The sequence below is a fragment of the Bos indicus genome, chromosome 12 (assembly GCF_029378745.1).
Source record: "Bos indicus isolate NIAB-ARS_2022 breed Sahiwal x Tharparkar chromosome 12, NIAB-ARS_B.indTharparkar_mat_pri_1.0, whole genome shotgun sequence".
NCBI lineage: Eukaryota > Metazoa > Chordata > Mammalia > Artiodactyla > Bovidae > Bos > Bos indicus.
Genome location: NC_091771.1, coordinates 74,967,226 through 74,984,368, shown reverse-complemented (window position 1 = coordinate 74,984,368; position 17,143 = coordinate 74,967,226). Strand labels below are relative to the sequence as shown.

The 17,143-nt window shown below is 40.7% G+C and overlaps 1 protein-coding gene across 1 annotated transcript in view; it reads left to right on the top strand.

Annotated features, from left to right (window-relative positions):
• Positions 1 to 17,143, top strand: part of LOC139186165 (ATP-binding cassette sub-family C member 4-like) — a 63,179-nt gene that overhangs the window by 44,936 nt on the left and 1,100 nt on the right. The window contains exons 4-5 of the mRNA XM_070799968.1: positions 10,481 to 10,600; positions 11,768 to 11,878. Coding sequence (XP_070656069.1) covers positions 10,481 to 10,600; positions 11,768 to 11,878 — 231 coding nt within the window. The remainder of the gene's footprint in view (positions 1 to 10,480; positions 10,601 to 11,767; positions 11,879 to 17,143) is intronic.

The window sequence follows — 17,143 nt, the reverse complement described above, 5'->3', positions numbered from 1 at the left end:
ACATTCTTTGCCATTGCCCTTCTTTGGGATTGGAATGAAAACTGACCTTTTCCAGTCCTGTGGTCACTGCTGATTTTTCCAAATTTGCTGGCATATTGAATGCAGCACTTTAACAGCATCATCTTTTAGGATTTGAAATAACTCAACTGGAATTCTATTACCTGCACAAGGTTTGTTTGTAGTGATGTCTGGCTCAAGGTTTTTGATCACACCATAGTGGTTATCCAAATCATTAAGATCTTTTTGTATAGTTCTTCTTGTATTCTTGCCCCCTCTTCCTATTATCTTCTGCTTCTGTTAGGTTCATTCCATTTCTGTCCTTTATTGCGCCCATCTTTATATGAACTGTTCCTTTGTTATATCTAATTTTATTGAAGAAATCTCTAGTCTTTCTTATCTGTTGTTTTCCTCTATTTCTTTGCATTGATCACTGAGGAAGGCCTTCTTATCTCACCTTGATATTCTTTAGAACTCTGCACTGAAATGAGTATATCTTTTATTTTCTCCTTTGCCTTTAGAGTCTCTTCTTTTCTCAGATATTTGTAAGACCTCCTCAGACAACCACTTTGCCTTTTCACATCTCTTTTTCTCAGGGATGGTTTTGATCACTGCCTCCTGTACAATGTAATGAAGCTCTGTCCATAGTTCTTCAGGCATTCTGTCTACCAGATATAATCCCTTGAATCTATTTGTTACTTCTACTGTATAATCATAAGGGATTTGACTTAGGTTGATTTAAGTTATACCTGAATGGTCTAGTGGTTTTCCATACTTTCTTCAATTTAAGTGTGATTTTTGCAATAAGGAGTTCATGATCTGAGCCACAGTCAACTCCCGATCTTTTTTTTGCTCGCTGTATACAGCTTATGCATCTTTGTCTGCCAAGAATATTATCAATCTTATTTCAGTATTGACCATCTGGTGATGTCTATGTGTAGAGTCTTCTCTTGTGTTGTTGGAAGAGGTTGTTTTCTATGACCAGTGTGTTCTCTTGGCAAAACTCTGTTAGCCTTTGCTCTGCTTCATTTTATAATCCAAGGTCAAACTGTTACTCCAGGTATCTCTTGACTTTCTACTTTTGCATTCCAGTCCCCTATGATGAAAATGACTGTGTGTGTGTGTGTGTGTGTGTGTGTGTGTGTGTTAATTCTAGAATGTCTTGTAGGTCTTCACAGAGCCATTCAACTTCAGCTTCCTTGGCATTAGTGGTTGGGACTTAGGTTTAGATTATCGTGATATTGTATGCTTTGCTTTGGAAATGAATGGAGATCATTCTCTCATTTTTGAGATTGCATCCAAGTACTTCATTTTGGACTCTTGTTGACTGAGCGCTACTCCATTTCTTCTAATGGATTCTTTCCTACAGTAGTTGATATAATGGTCATCTGAATTAAATTCTCCCATTCCCATCCATTTTAGTTCATTGATTCCCAAAATGCCAATGTTCACTCTTGCCATCCAGCACCTATTTGACCACTTCCAATTTACCTTGATTAATGGACCCAACATTCCAGGTTCCTATGCAGTATTGTTCTTTACATCATCAGACTTTTTTTCACCACCAGATACATCTACAACTAGGCATTGTCTCTGCTTTTGCTTAGCCTCTTCATTCCTTCTGGAGATATTTCTCTGCTCTTCTCCAATTGCATATTGGACACCTACCAACCTGGGGAGGTAGGTCTGTGCTGTAAATAATAACACTGTTGCTTCCTCTAAATAGTAACTGATAGTGTATTTTAGGGCTTCCCAGGTGTCTCATTGATAAAGAATCCACCTGTCAATGTAGGAGACACAGGAAACAGGTTCAATCCCTGGGTTGTGAAGATCCCCTGAAGGAGAACATGGCAATCCACTCCAGTGTTCTTGCCTGGATAATTCGAGGGACAGAGGAGTGTGGCAGTCCATGGGGTCTCAAAGAGTCAGACATGATTGAGCAACTGAGAAAGTGAGAATGTATCTTAAAGGTCACTGCTGTAGTCACCAACAAAAGGAAGGACACCTGACTGCTGTGCCTAGAAGGCAAAAGGACTCCAAGGAGTCCTGATGTGCTCCAAGGACTACTGATGTCCTGACATTTATTTTCAGGTCCTATGGCCTACCTGCCCTTGGAAGCTTATGCTGGCATTTTTATCTGATGACATATTGGCATCTGATTATTAAGGGACTTTGGGGGCACAGTTTTGGAAAAGTGAGCATAGCAATGGTCAATCATGGACAAGTACATAAAACCAGGATGGCATTTTCTTGCCTTTCTCTAGTCAACTTTTTACATTTGGCAATGCCTCAATGATGAAACCATACCCAAGTTCTATCTGAAAGATGCTGGGATCAACTAGCAGTGTCTGCCATGGCCATTGCTAGGGGAGAGTTAGCACATGTGTCAGGTGTATTAGGATCATGGGTCCTAATACACCTGTTTTAAGGGGTTCTCATGCCAGATTCCCAGGGACTTTGTTCAACATAAGGTAATTAATGGGGCTTCCCAGATAGTGCTAGTTGTAAATGCAGGGGATGTTAGAGATGTGGGTTCAATCCCTGGGTTGGGAAGATCTAGGTATTCTTCCATGGAGAATTCCATGGACAGAGGAGCCTGGTGGGCTACAGTCCATGGGATTGAAAAGAGTTGGACATGACAGAAGCAACTGAGCACAAGGTGATTAATAAAATATTCAATAATGGCTAAGGCTGTTGGATATTAGCTGAGTAAGATTTGGTGGTTTTCTGAACACAAATAAAGTCTGGAGAAAAATGCACATCATCACACACAGGCATCCTTAACCCTGATTATTCTCCCTCTGAGACACTGCAGCTGTGATTAAAAGCATAACCTTGGGAATAAGATAGTCTGGGTCTCACGTGCAGGTCTATCACTTAGATGGGTTAATATAGTTAATACTGGGCAGTCAGTGCTCTTGATCCCTTAGTCTCTGGGGATCTCAAGAGGATTTCTTGAGTAGATTCTTGTAGAGTGCCTGCTGGCCACTACCAAAGGCATTAGAACCTTGAACAAGAGGCAATTGAGAACTTATTCACAACTAGCAGGTCTCACATAGCTTGAATAATAACCTTCAGCAGGGCTATCAGCCAGGGAGGTCTCCCTGCCAAGGAATATCTACACCCCACACTTGTGGGGTGTGTTCCCAAATGTCCTCAGCATTATGGGAAACACAGCTGTGAGTCCTGTGAACTGTAGGTTTACACATCTGTGACTGTGGGCTGATGCTATGGCTGTGGCATAGTCTTCTTCAAGACAGTGAGCTCAGTGCTTGTGGGAAAAAGATGCTACTTTGGGCAACATAACAGCAGAGCCTTGACATCCCCTCTCCCCATGTTCTACTTAACTTTTTGGCAGACCTTCCAGTTCACTCATCCTGGCATTCTGCTCAGCCCTAAGTGGGGTTTGAAAGAAAAAGGATAGATTTTCATGGCTCCAGATTCCCTGGCCTATAACTCTTGGGTTTGAGGTGAAGTAGGTGATGGGGTGTTTGGGTTCCCTGGTTTTCAAGGCTGAGATAATACCTGGTTTCTAAAGTCGACCCCACCTTCCATGCCTGCTGGAGAGAATCAGCTGCACTTTGATCTCCTGACAGGGAAGCAGGTGAGGGAGGCCACGCTGAAGAGTTCACTCCAGGACTCTCCATGGGGAAACAGCCATGTCTGCTTCCTCCTCAGAAGCCCTGTCTGTGATGAACAGTGTTGATGTCACTCTCTGTGGAGTGGAAATGGGAGCCTGGTTCTAGTGAGTTTTCTCTGCTCTCTGGAGCTGGGTTTTCAGGTCCTCCTGACAGAGTGATGAGCCCCAGAATTCACCTGTATCATCCCTGTGAGCACCCAGTGTTCAGACTGGCTGAGTTCTACAGAAAAGACATGAATATAGCTCCCAGAATTTCTTATTTGGAGCTTGAGCTCAATCTGAGCTTATGTTGCTCTTAACACAAAGCTATAGGCAGCTAAAAAGTTACTCAATAGAGTGCAGAGAGAGAGCAGTGTGGATGCTGAAATGAGAACACAGGTACACAACTGGATGATCAAAAGCATCACTGAATCACTTTCAGCTCTGTGCCTAAATGAAGTAAAAAGGGGAAAGGTTAGAACATATCGCTGGTCAGAGAAGGGTTTTTCCTTAAAGTAATATTACAGCTGAGGGTCCCTAACAGTTAGGTTCCTGGTCAGATGTCCCAGATAGGAAAGAGTCCCACTCAGGGCTGAGTGGATGGTTACCTGGCCCCTAACCCAGGCTGTTCTCCCCTAGCCAAGGGCTTTCCACCCTCTCTGAGCCCCAAAGACTTACAAAAGGAAGCCAGCTCCTTCTGTCTTTTTTTTTTTTAATTCATTTATTTATTTTAATTGGAGGCTAATTACAATATTGTAGTGGTTTTTGCCATACATTGACATGAATCACCCAAGGGTGTACATTTGCTCCCCATCCTGAACCCACCTCCCACCTCCTTCTCATCCCATCCCATCCCTCAGGGTCATCCCAGTACATGAACCTGAGCACCCTGTCTCATGCATTGAACTTGGACTGGTGATCTATTTAACATATGGTAACATACATGTTTCATACTACTCTCTCAAAACAGTCCACCCTCGCCTTCTCCCACAGAGTCCAAAAGTATGCTCTTTACATCTGTGTCTGTTTTATTGTCTCGCATATAGAGTCACTGTTACCATCTTTCTTCAGTTCAGTTCAGTTCAGTTCAGTCGCTCAGTCATGTCCGACTTTTTGAGACCCCATGAATTGCAGCGTGCCAGGCCTCCCTGTCCATCACCAACTCCCAGAGTTCACTCAGACTCACATCCATTGAGTCAGTGATGCCATCCAGCCATCTCATCCTCTGTCTTCCCCTTCTCCTCCTGCCCCTAATCCCTCCCAGCATCAGAGTCTTTTCCAATGAGTCAACTCTTCGCATGAGGTAGCCAAAGTACTGGAGTTTCAGCTTCAGCATCATTCCTTCCAAAGAAATCCCAGGGCTGATCTCCTTTAGAATAGACTGGTTGGATCTCCTTGCAGTCCAAGGGACTCTCAAGAGTCTTCTCCAACACCACACTTCAAAAGCATCAATTCTTCAACACTCAACTTTCTTCACAGTCCAACTCTCACATCCATACACGACTACTGGAAAAACCATAGCCTTGACTAGACAGAGCTTTGTTGGCAAAATAATGTTGCTGCTTTTGAATATGCTATCTAGGTTGGTCATAACTTTTCTTCCAAGGAGTAAGCGTCTTTTAATTTGATGGCTGAAGTCACCATCTGCAGTGATTTTGGACCCCAGAAAAATAAAGTCTGATACTGTTTCCACTGTTTCCCCATCTATTTCCCATGAAGTGATGGGACTAGATGCCATGATCTTCATTTTCTGAATGTTGAGCTTTAAGCCAACTTTTTCACTCTCCTCTTTCACCTTCATCAAGAGGCATTTTAGTTCTTCTTCACTTTCTTCCATAAGGGAGGTGTCATCTGCATATCTGAGGTTATTGATATTTCTCCCCACAATCTTGATTGCAGCTTGTGCTTCTTGCAACCCAGCGTTTTTCATGATGTACTCTGCATATAAGTTAAATAAGCAGGGTGACAGTATACAGCCTTGACATACTCCTTTTCCTATTTGGAACCAGTCTGTTGTTCCATGTCCAGTTCTAACTGTTGCTTCCTGACCTGCATACAAATTTCTCAAGAGGCAGGTCAAGTGGTCTGGTATTCCCATCTCTTTCAGAATTTTCCACAGTTTATTGTGATCCACACAGTCAAGGGCTTTGCCATAGTCAATAAATCAGAAATAGATGTTTTTCTGGAACTCTCTTGCTTTTTCCATGATCCAGCGGATGTTGGCAATTTGATCTCTTGTTCCTCTACATTTTCTAAAACCAGCTTGAACATCAGGAAGTTCGTGGTTCACATATTGCTGAAGCCTGGCTTGGAGAATTTTGAGCATTACTTTACTAGCATGTGAGATGAGTGCCATTTTGTGGTAGTTTGAGCATTCTTTGGCATTGCCTTTATTTGGGGCTGGAATGAAAACTGACCTTTTCCAGTCCTGTGGCCACTGCTGAGTTTTCCAGATTTGCTGGCATATTGAGTGCAGCACTTTTGCAGCATCATCTTTCAGGACTTGAAATAGCTCAACTGGAATTCCACCACCTTCACTAGCTTAGTTCGTAATGATGCTTTCTAAGGCCCGCTTGACTTCACATTCTAGGATGTCTGGCTCTAGGTCAGTGATCACACCATCATGATTATCTGGGTCGTGAAGATCTTTTTTGTACGGTTATGTGTATTCTTGCCACCTCTTCTTAATATCTTCTGCTTCTGTTAGGTCCATACCATTTCTGTCCATTATCGAGCCCATCTTTGCATGAAATGTTCCCTTGGTGTCTCTAATTTTCTTGAAGAGATCTCTAGTCTTTCACGTTCTGTTGTTTTCCTATATTTCTTTGCATTGATCGCTGAGGAAAGCTTTCTTATCTCTTCTTGCTAGTCTTTGGAACTCTGCATTCAGATGTTTATATCTTTCCTTTTCACCTTTGCTTTTCACTTCTCTTCTTTTCACAGCTATTTGTAAGGCCTCCCCAGACAGCCATTTTGCTTTTTTGCATTTCTTTTCCATGGGGATGGTCTTGATCCCTGTCTCCTGTACAATGTCACGAACCTCATTCCATAGTTCACCAGGCACTCTATCAGATCTAGTCCCTTAAATCTATTTCTCACTTCAACTGTTTAATCATAAGGGATTTGATTTAGGTCATACCTGAATGGTCTAGTGGTTTTCCCTACTTTCTTTAATTTAAGTCTGAATTTGCAATAAGGAGTTCATGATCTGAGCTGGTTTGGTGGTGCTGAATTCTCTCAGCTTTTGAGTATCTGTAAAGCTTTCTCCTTCATATTTGAATGAGATCCTTTCTGGGTATAGTAATCTGGGTTGTAGGTTTTTCTCTTTCATCACTTTATGTATGTCCTGCCATTCCCTTCTAGTCTGAGGAGTTTCTATTGAAAGATCAGCTGTTATCCTCATGGGAATCCCCTTGTGTGTTATGTGTTGCTTTTCCCTTGATGTTTTTAATATTTGTTCTTTGTGCTTGATGTTTGTTAATTTGATTAATATGTGTCTTGGGGTGTTTTGTCTTGGGTTTATCCTGTTTGGGACTCTCGAGTTTTCTTGAACTTTGGTGGCTATTTCCTTCACCATTTTAAGGAAGTTTTCAGATGTTATCATCTAAAGTATTTTCTTATGGCCTTTCTTTTTGTCTTCTTCTTTTGGGACTCCTATGATTCGAATGTTGGAGAGTTTAACATTGTCCCAGGTGTCTCTGAGGTTGTCCTCATTTCTTTTAATACTTTTTTTCTTTTTTCCTCTCTGCTTCATTTATTTCTACCATTCTATCTTCCACATCACTTATCCTATTTTATGCCTCAGTTATTCTACTGTTGGTTCCCTCCAGAGTGCTTTTGTCTCAGTTATTGCATTATTCATTATTGATTGACTCTTTTTTATTTCTTCTAAGTCCTTGTTAAAATTTTCTTGCATCTTCTCAATCCTTGTCTCCAGACTATTTATCTGTAACTCCATTTTGTTTTCACGATTTTGCATCATTTTTACTCATCATTCAGATCATTTTTCTGAATTCATTTTTAGGTAGATTCCCTATTTCCTCCTCTTTTGTTTGGGTTGGTGGGCATTTATCATGTTGCTTTACCTGCTGAATATTTCTCTGCCTTTTCATTTTGTTTAGATTGCTGTGTTTGGGGTGGCCTTTCTGTATGCTGGAAATTTGTGTTTCCTCTTTATTGTGAGGGTTCCTCCCTGTGAGTGTTGTTGGACAAGTGGCTTGTCAAGGTTTCCTGGTTAGGGAAGCTTGCATCAGTGTTCTGGTGGGTGGAGCTGGATCTCTTCTCTCTGGAGTGCAATGAAGTGTCCAATAGTGAATTTTGAGGTGTCTATGGGTTTGGTGTGACTTTTGGCCACCTGTATTTTAATGCTAGGGTTTATGTTCCTATGTTGTTGGAGAATTAGCTTGGTATGTATGTCTTGCTCTGAAATTTGTTGGCTCTTGGGTGGAGCTTGGTTTCAGTGTAGGTATGGAGGCTTTTGGATGAGCTCTTGTTGATTAGTGTTCCATGAGTTTTCTGGTGTTCTCAAGTTTTGTATTTAAGCCTCCTGCCTCTGGCTTTCAGTCTTATTCTTACAGTAGCCTCAAGACTTTCCCATCCATACAGCACCAGTGATAAAACATCTAGGTTAATGGTGAAAAATTCTCCACAGTGAGGGACATCCAGAGAGGTTCACAGAGTTACATGGAGAAGAGAAGAAGGAGGAGGGAGATAGAGGTGACCAGGAGGAGAAGATGGGGAGTCAAAAGGAGAGAGACCAATCTAACCAGTAATCAGTTCCCTAAGTGTTCTCCACAGCCCAGAACACCCAAAGAGATCCAACAGAGTTAGGCAGAGAAGAGAAGAGGGAGGGAGGAGATAGAGGTGACCACCTTTCAAAGAGAATGGGCTGCCTTTCTGAGTGGCTGGTGTCCTCTGCCAGCATTCAGAAGTTGTTTTATGGAATTTGTACAGCATTCAAATGATTTTTTGATGAATTTGTGGGGGAGAAAGTGGTCTCCCCATCCTGTTCCTCTGCCATCTTAGGACCGCCCCTGCTCCTTCCTTCTTTATAGAACTGGGGACACTAAATAGAAGAGGAGGTTCTGTGTCTTTACTTGTTTGTACCTCAACCCCTCCAAATGTGCAGTGTCCAGGTGCACATCTGTACTGACTGAACTGTCACCAGACAGGCATTCAGATACTGGACTAAGGAGTGAGGACCTGAAAACAGTTTAGAGTTTCCCCCTGGATTCTTTCCCCATCATTTTATAAAATCTTCGTAGCCTCATGTAAGATGCATTACTAACTTCCCATAAACAACCTAGTTGTACTAACAGGTCTTCTCTAGAACCCACACAGGTAACAAAGTGATGTCAGTATTTCCTGCTGATACAGCTCAGGTTATCACTCATTCCAGACAGAGGTCAGAGGCTCACCATGTGTCCCTGGCAATAGCAAGTTGCATCCTCATTCATGGTGGGGAATGAGAAATGTAAGAGTCCTCCCTGTCTGGCAGCCTGCAGCCCAGCTGTTCCCTGACAGGCAAGAGCCTGACCCCGGTGCTCATGGTCAGTGTGCTTTTAGAAAAGATGGCAGGAAATGAATGGGAAGTCATGTGACATCAGGCCCCCAACCACATGAAGTCACTCAAAAGGGGGACACTGAGGCCACTGTCAGATTCTAAAAGGGTGATGTGAGTATCACAGGCCACAGTGCCCTCCAAACAACAGGACAGGTGTCCAGCAGGCAGATATAAAAACATCCATCATGTTCCTGGAGCAGAAGTCAAGACTATTCAAAGGCTCCTCATCTGCCAGGTCCTGTGGGCACAAGGGCAGTGCAGAACCAGGTGCTCCGTGACCCATACAGAGAATCCTGGCGCAGGTGCAGGGAGAGTCCCAGGGTGGGGGAGGTGGCAGACTGTCCACTTTCTTACTCATCTCATTCCTGTCCTATGTCTGGTTCTGGTCCAGGGTGGGGGATGCACTGACTCTATCTCAGCCCTTGGTTACTCATCTAAGGTGGAATCAATGCACAGGTAGCTCATCAAAATTCAGTGTGGTGAGGACTCTAATGAGGAATTAAAGTTTAAAATGCTACTGGTTAAAAAATTAGTGAATGATAATTACTCACCTATGGGGAAAAAAAAAAGAAATATTGCCATTTGCAGCAACATGGATGGATCTAGAGAGTATTATTCTTAGTAAAGAAAGTCAGAGAAAGACACATATGATATCACTTATACATGAAATCTAAAAATAATACAAATGAATCTATACACAAACTAGAAATAGACTCAGTGGCATAAAAAAACAAACTTGTGGTTACCAAAGGGCATTGAGAAAGAGTGAGGAGCAAATTAGAAATATGGGATTAATAGACACACTACTATTAATACGTCAAATAGATAACAAGGATTAAGTGTAAAGCACAGAGAATTTTATTCAGTGTCTTGTAATAACCTATAATGGAATATAATCAGAGAAAAGAACTGAATGACTATACTGCATACCTGAAACTAGCAGATTATTGTAAATCAACTATACTTCACTATACTTTTAATAAATTGTGAGCAATTTCCACCTGGAAAGATACCAGAAGAATATGGAGGGAGAAATATTTGAGAGGATGTTGGTGAAAGAACCAGTAAAGAATTTCTTTATCTAAATCTAGCTGGGATTTTGAATTTGATCAAAGATAGTTTCAAAGAGAATCTCTCATTCCCAGGTCATTAAAGTGTAGCATGGTGTGAGCAGGAATTTGAGGGTCACATGGAGGATTCCCTTTGGTAGGATGTGTGACCTCAGAGCCCGGGAGGCAGTGGTTTCCTCGCATCCAGCCTCCCTGACTTTCTCTGATGTGTGTCTGTCTCTGCTTCCCCAGCTCGGAGCCCGGTGTTTTCCCACTTAGCATCTTCTCTCCGGGGACTCTGGACCATCCGGGCATACAAAGCTGAACAGAAGTTTCAGGAGCTGTTTGATGCATACCAGGATTTGCATTCAGGTCTGTAAGTTTCTGGAGATGATTTCTAAGGATGGGATGTGCTCCCTTCTGAGGCCTGACCTCTGTCTCAGGTAGCCTGGCTGGCCAGTGCCTCTCTGTGTGTCAGCCCATGTTGCCCTCTGCACACATGCCTCCCCCACTCCTTCCTCTCAGCATCCCCTCTGTGCTCCCCCCTTCCCCCTCACAGCCCTGCTTTTCTCCCCTGACTGGCCTGCATTGTCCTTCCATCACTGTGCCCTGTGGATGTCTGTCTCTTTAAGGCAGGATTCAGTAAGCTTTTCTTTTTTCCAAAGGTCCAGATAGAAAATATTGTAGGCTTTGTGTGCTGTCTCTATTGTAACTACTCATCTTTGCCATTGTAGCACAAAGACAGGCAAAGATCATACATTAGTCCATGGCTGTATTCCAATAAAACTTTATTTTCAGAACCAGGTGGTGGCTGTTCTTCCTCCCTCAGGGTGTGCTTTGCCAAGTCTTTTGAGAACAGACATTGAGGGTAGCAGAAGTGTTGAGGAAAATAAGTTCCTGATTTGCTACCCACTTGAGTATGCTTTGTATCAGTGAAGTTTGTTTGTTTGTTTTCCATCTCAGTAAAAAATTCAGAATTTCTTCTAAGTATATAAAATCCTGGCCAAACTTTCCAATCATTAATATATTTTGAAGATAACATGGCATTTGAAAGTCACATACAGACCCTGTTAGCTGATGGTCATGTGGTCACTGACTCCTAAGAATAACCACTGCAGGCCCTGTAGTGAGGGCAAAAGGTGCTGGAAACGGTGTGAGCTGTGCTCTCTGCTGTCAGAGCTGGGAACAGCTGACCCTTTGAGAGGAGGATCTTCATGTTGAGGCCCAGCACTCCAGGGAACACACCAATGAGATGTTTTTCCAACTTCTTTCTTATGATGGTATTTCTCTTGATAACCCGTGGGTTGAAGTTTTCAAAGCATGCTTCCTGGACTGATTCCTCCATGTCTCACATGTTGTTTTGTGTTGAACCTAGTTTTCTGGAATCTTCAGGTTCCTTTGAAGTTACAGGTGTGTAACTTTGCTGTCCTACCTTGTGTAAAATCTGTAGCTTAACTGAGAAAAAGCTCTCCCTCATGAGAAGCAGCTAACACGTTTTTTCTGTTTATGTATTACACTTATTATGGTTTACAAATGCAGAGGCTTGGTTCCTGCTTTTGACGACGTCCCGATGGCTCGCTGTGTATCTGGATGTCATCTGTGCCATCTTTGTCACTGTTGTTGCCTTTGGGGCCCTGATTCTGGTAGAAAGTAAGTACACATGTGAATATTTGTGGTATGTTTGCATTTGATAGCTTTGTTTGTAGTTATTAAACTGTTGTCATCTTGTCTAATATATACTCTTTGGTTCTAATGAGTTGTATTAAAGTGTCTGCAGCAGGAGACTCCACAGTGTGTCCATGTAAAGTAATTTGTGTCTTGATGAGAACTTCTATCATTTTTTTTTACTTTTAATTATTTATTTACAGTAAGTCCTTGTTGAGATAATTTAAAATATTTTTTTGATTGGCAAATGTTTGATTTATGATGTGTTGGCTTCAGGTGTATAGCCAAGTGAATCTGTTATACATATATTCACTTTTTTAAAGATTTTTTTTCCATACCCCATGAACATTGGGGTGCCTGTATTCTTTTTAGTAATTTGCATTTTGATTAATACTTCAAATGAATAGTCCTTTAGAAAAGAATTTCTGGTTTTGACTTTTGGAATCTTCAGGAGCAAAGACCAGGTATGACATGCCTGCTGCAACAGACCTGTGGTGCCTTGGGCCCCTGCTTTGGCTCACTCAGGCCATTCTTTCATTTTTATTTTAAGTTTTATTGGGGTATAGTTCATTTACACTGTTGTCTTAGTTTCCGATGTACAGCAAAGTCAATCTGCTATACACATACATATATCCACTCTTTTTTAGATTCTTTTCCCATATAGATCATTACAGAGTTCTCTGTACTTTACAGTAGTTTCTTATTAATTATCTATTTTAATATTTTATATATAGTAGTATGTATGTGTCAGTCCCGGTCTTCCAATTTATCCCTCCCCTCCCATATCCCCTGGTAAACATAAGTTTATTTTCTACACCTGTTACTCTACTTCTGTTTTTTAGATATGTTCATTTGTAGCCTTTTGTTATATTCCACTTGCAAGCAATATCATATTCTACTTTTCTCAGACTTATTTCACTCAGTATGCAAATCTCTAGGTCCAGCCATGTTGCTGCAAATGGCATTATTTTGCCCTTTTTTATGGCTGAGTAACATTCCATTGTATATATGGTACTGCATCTTCCTTGTCCATTGCTCTGTTGACAGGCATTTAGGTTTTTTCCATGTCCCGGCTGTTGTAAATAGACCTGCAGTGAAGACTAGGGTGCATGTATCCTTATAAATTATGGTTTTCTCTGGATATACGCCCTGGAGTGAGATTGCTGGATCTTAGTAGTGAGAGAGTCAATTCCTAGGCAGATTGATAAGTCCAGGGGTCCCCAAGGAGAGAGGGGTCTGGAATTCTTAAGGAGGAAAAAAGGACAAACATTTTTGTCCCTCTACATTCCTTAGGATTATATAATAATGTATCCTGCTTGAGGACAGTCTCTGGAAAAAAACCTTCTGGCTAATCCTGTTATCTTAAGGTGCAAATTATGGGAGTAGACCTATTGAGGTCTTTACAACCTCCAGACATTCTTTTGATTAACTGTAATAACTAATTAGAGAGTATATAACTCCATGGCTAACACTAGCAAGGGGGTACTCTTTCTGACCCCTTCTGATGCCTATCTCAGAAGTTTCTCTATCTCCTTTATACTTTAATAAAACTTTATTACACACAAGTTCTGAGCGATCAAGCCTCGTCTCTGGCCCTGGACTGAATTCTTCTCCTCCAGAGGCCAAGAATCCTGGCATCTTTTTGTGTGTCTATTTTTAGTTTTTAAAATAACCTCCATATTGTTCTCCATAGTGGCTGTACTAATTTACATGGACTAATTTACATGTACTAATTTAATTTTCTCCACATCCTCTTCAGTACTTATTGTTTGTAAACTTTTTGATGATGGTCATTCTGACTGGTGTGAAACCTCACTGCAGTTTTTTGCTTAAAAAATGTTTTTTTTTTACTGTAGTTTTGATATTCATTTCTTTAATAATGAGATGTTGACCATCTTTTCATGTGCTTTTTGGCCATCTGTATGTCTTCTTTGGAGAATGTCTGTTTTAATCTTCTGCCCATTTTTTGATTGGGCTGTTTACTTATTTATTTTTGATATTGAACTGCATGAACTGTTTATATATTTTTGAGAGTAATCCCTTATCAGTCACTTCATTTGCAAATATTTCCCCCCATTCTGCAGGTTGTCTTTGTTTGTTTGTTTTTTGCTGTGTAAAAGTTTTTAAGCTTAATTGGGTCCCGTTTGTTTGTGTTTTATTTATTTTCATTGCTCTAGGAGGTGGGTTAAAAAGCTTGCTGCAATTTATGTCAGAGGGTTCTCCCTATGTTTTCATCTAAGAGTTTTCTAGTGTCTGGTCTTACATTTAGGTCTGTAATCTATTTGAGTTTACTTATGTTTATGGTCTTAGGGAGTGTTCTGATTTTATTCTTTTAGATGTAGCTGTCCAGTTTTCCCAGCACCAATTATTAAAGAAACTGTCTTTCTCCATTGTATATCCTTGCTTCCTTTCTCATAGGTGACACAGGTGCATGGGTTTATCTCTGGACTTTTGTCCTGTTCCATTGATCTATATTTCTGTTTTTGGTGCCAGTAGCATACTGTTTCAATTACTGTAGCTTTGTGGTATAGTCTGAAGACAGGGGACATGATTCCTCCTAGCTTCATTTTTCTTCTTTGTTTTTCTCAAGATTACATTGGCTATTCATGGTATTTTGTATTTCCATACAAAATGTAGATATTTTTGTTCTAATTCTGTGAAAAATGCTGTTGGTAATTTGATAGAGATTGCACTGAATTTGTAGATTGCTTTTGAGTAGTTTGCTTGTTTGTTTACAGTAGGTCTTCATTGAGATCTTTCATCTTTTTATCTTTCTTTGAATGGGTTGAGATCTACATAACTGTAGCAAGATGACCTCTGAACATCCTAGGTAGTGTCCTATAGCTGGATGGAAAGAACCAGGTTTACTATTAAGCTTTTTGTACAGATTAGGTTTTAGGTTTTAGCTTTTGGGTTACTTGGAATCCTTGGTTGTAGGGGTCTGAGAAAGATTCTCTATAGCAAAAACAGTATCCTCACTGCTGTGTGGGTCCCAGATAAGAAGTTGTTGGATTGTGTGGCATGAATTCACCACCCCTCACTATACCATAGGAATAGCCCTGAATTACAGTCTTTAATGATGGAAAAATGAAAGTAATATTTTAGATTTAAAAGCACTGGCTCTTAGAATCCATTGCCTTGTGTTTGTGATTTCAACTGCAGCTACACTGGATGTAGAAAGTGAAATTACATAATGATAATTGTAGTATAAGGACAAAAATCTGAACAATGGCATCCTCAACTATATTATACTGTCAAGTGTATCTCACTCCAGGTGGGATTAAATGATAAAGGACAAAAATGGTAAGGACCTAAGAGAAGCAGAAGAGATTAGGAAGAGGTGGCAAGAACACACAGAAAAATTGTACCAGAAAGATCTTAATGCCCTGGATAACCATGATGGTGTGGTCACTAATCTTGAGCCAGACATCCTGGATTGTGAAGTCAAATGGAACTTAGGAAGCATCACTATGAACTAAGTTAGTGGAGGTAATGGAATTCCAGCTTAGCTATTTCAAATCCTAAAAGATGATGCTGTTCATATAATATGCCAAAAAATTTGAAAAACTCAGCAGTTGCCACAGGACTGAGAGTTGTTTTCATTCCAATCCCAAAGAAAGACAATGCCAAAGAATGTTCAAACTATCATACAATTGCACTCATTTTACATGCTAATAAAGTTATACTCAAAATCCTTCAAAGATTTCAACAGTATGTGAACTGGGAACTTCCAACTATACAAGCTTGTTTTAGAAAAGGCAGAGGAATCAGAGATCAAATTGCCAACATTCATTGAATCATAGAGAAAGCAAGGGGGTTCCAGAAAAAACATCTCCTTAATTGACTATGTTGAAAGGCTTTGACTCTGTGGATCACAATAAACTGTGGAAAATTCTGAAAGAGATAGGAATACCAGACCATCTTACCTGTCTCCTGAGAACCTGAAAGCGTTTAAAGAAGAATCAAAACTGGACATAGAACAATGAACTGATTCAAAATTGGGAAAGGAGTATGACAAAGCTATATGTTGTCACTATGTTTATTTAACTTATGTGCAAAATACATCATGCAAAATGCCAGGCTGGATGAAGCATAGCTGGAATCAAGATTGCTGGTAGAAATATCAATAACCTCAGATATACAGATGATACCATTCTAATGGCAGAAAGTGAAGAGAAACTGAAGAGCCTCTTGATGAAAGTGAAAGAGCAGAGTGAAAAAGCTGGCTTAAAACTCAGCATTCAAAGATCTAAGGTCATGGCATCCAGTCCCATCTCTTCATGGCAAATAGATGGGAAAAAATTTAAAGCAGTGACAGATTTTATTTTCTTGGGTTCCAAAAATCACTGCAAACTGTGACTGCAACCATGAATAAAAAGACGTTTACTAACGCATATATATGGAATTTAGAAAGATGGTAACAATAACCCTGTATATGAGACAGCAAAAGAGACACTGATGTATAGAACAGTCTTTTGGACTCTGTGGGAGAGGGAGAGGGTGAGATGATTTGGGAGAATGGCATTGAAATATGTATAATATATATGAAACGAGTCGCCAGTCCAGGTTCGATGCACGATACTGGATGCTTGGGGCTGGTGCACTGGGACAACCCAGAGGGATGGTATGGGGAGGGAGGAGGGAGGAGGGTTCAGGATGGGGAACACGTGTATGCCTGTGGCAGATTCATTTCGATATATGGCAGAACCAATACAATATTGTAAAGTTTAAAAATAAAATAAAATTAAAAAAAAAAAGAAAATAAAAGGACGTTTGCTTCTTGGAAGGAAAGCTATGACAAATCTATACAGAATATTAAAAAGCAGCAACATCACTTTGCCAACAAATGTCCATATTGTGAAAGTTATGTTTTTTCCAGTAGTCATGTAAGAGTTGTCAATGGATGTAAAATTTGGGCCATTAAGAAGGCTGAGGGCTGAAGAATTGATGCTTTCAAGTTGTAGTGTTGGAGAAGACTCTTGAGAGTCCACTGGACAGCAAGGAGATCAAATCATTCAATCTTAAAGGAAATCAACCCTGAATATTCACTGGAAAGACTGATGCTGAAGCTGAAGCTCCAATACTTTTGCCACCTGACTCAAAGAGCTGATTCATTAGAAAAGACCTTGGGTACTGGGAAAGATTGAAGGCAGGAGAAGGAGGTGACAGAGGATGAGATGGTTAGATAGCATCACGAACTCAATGGACATGAATTTGAGCAAACTCTGGGAGATAACAAAGGACAGGGAA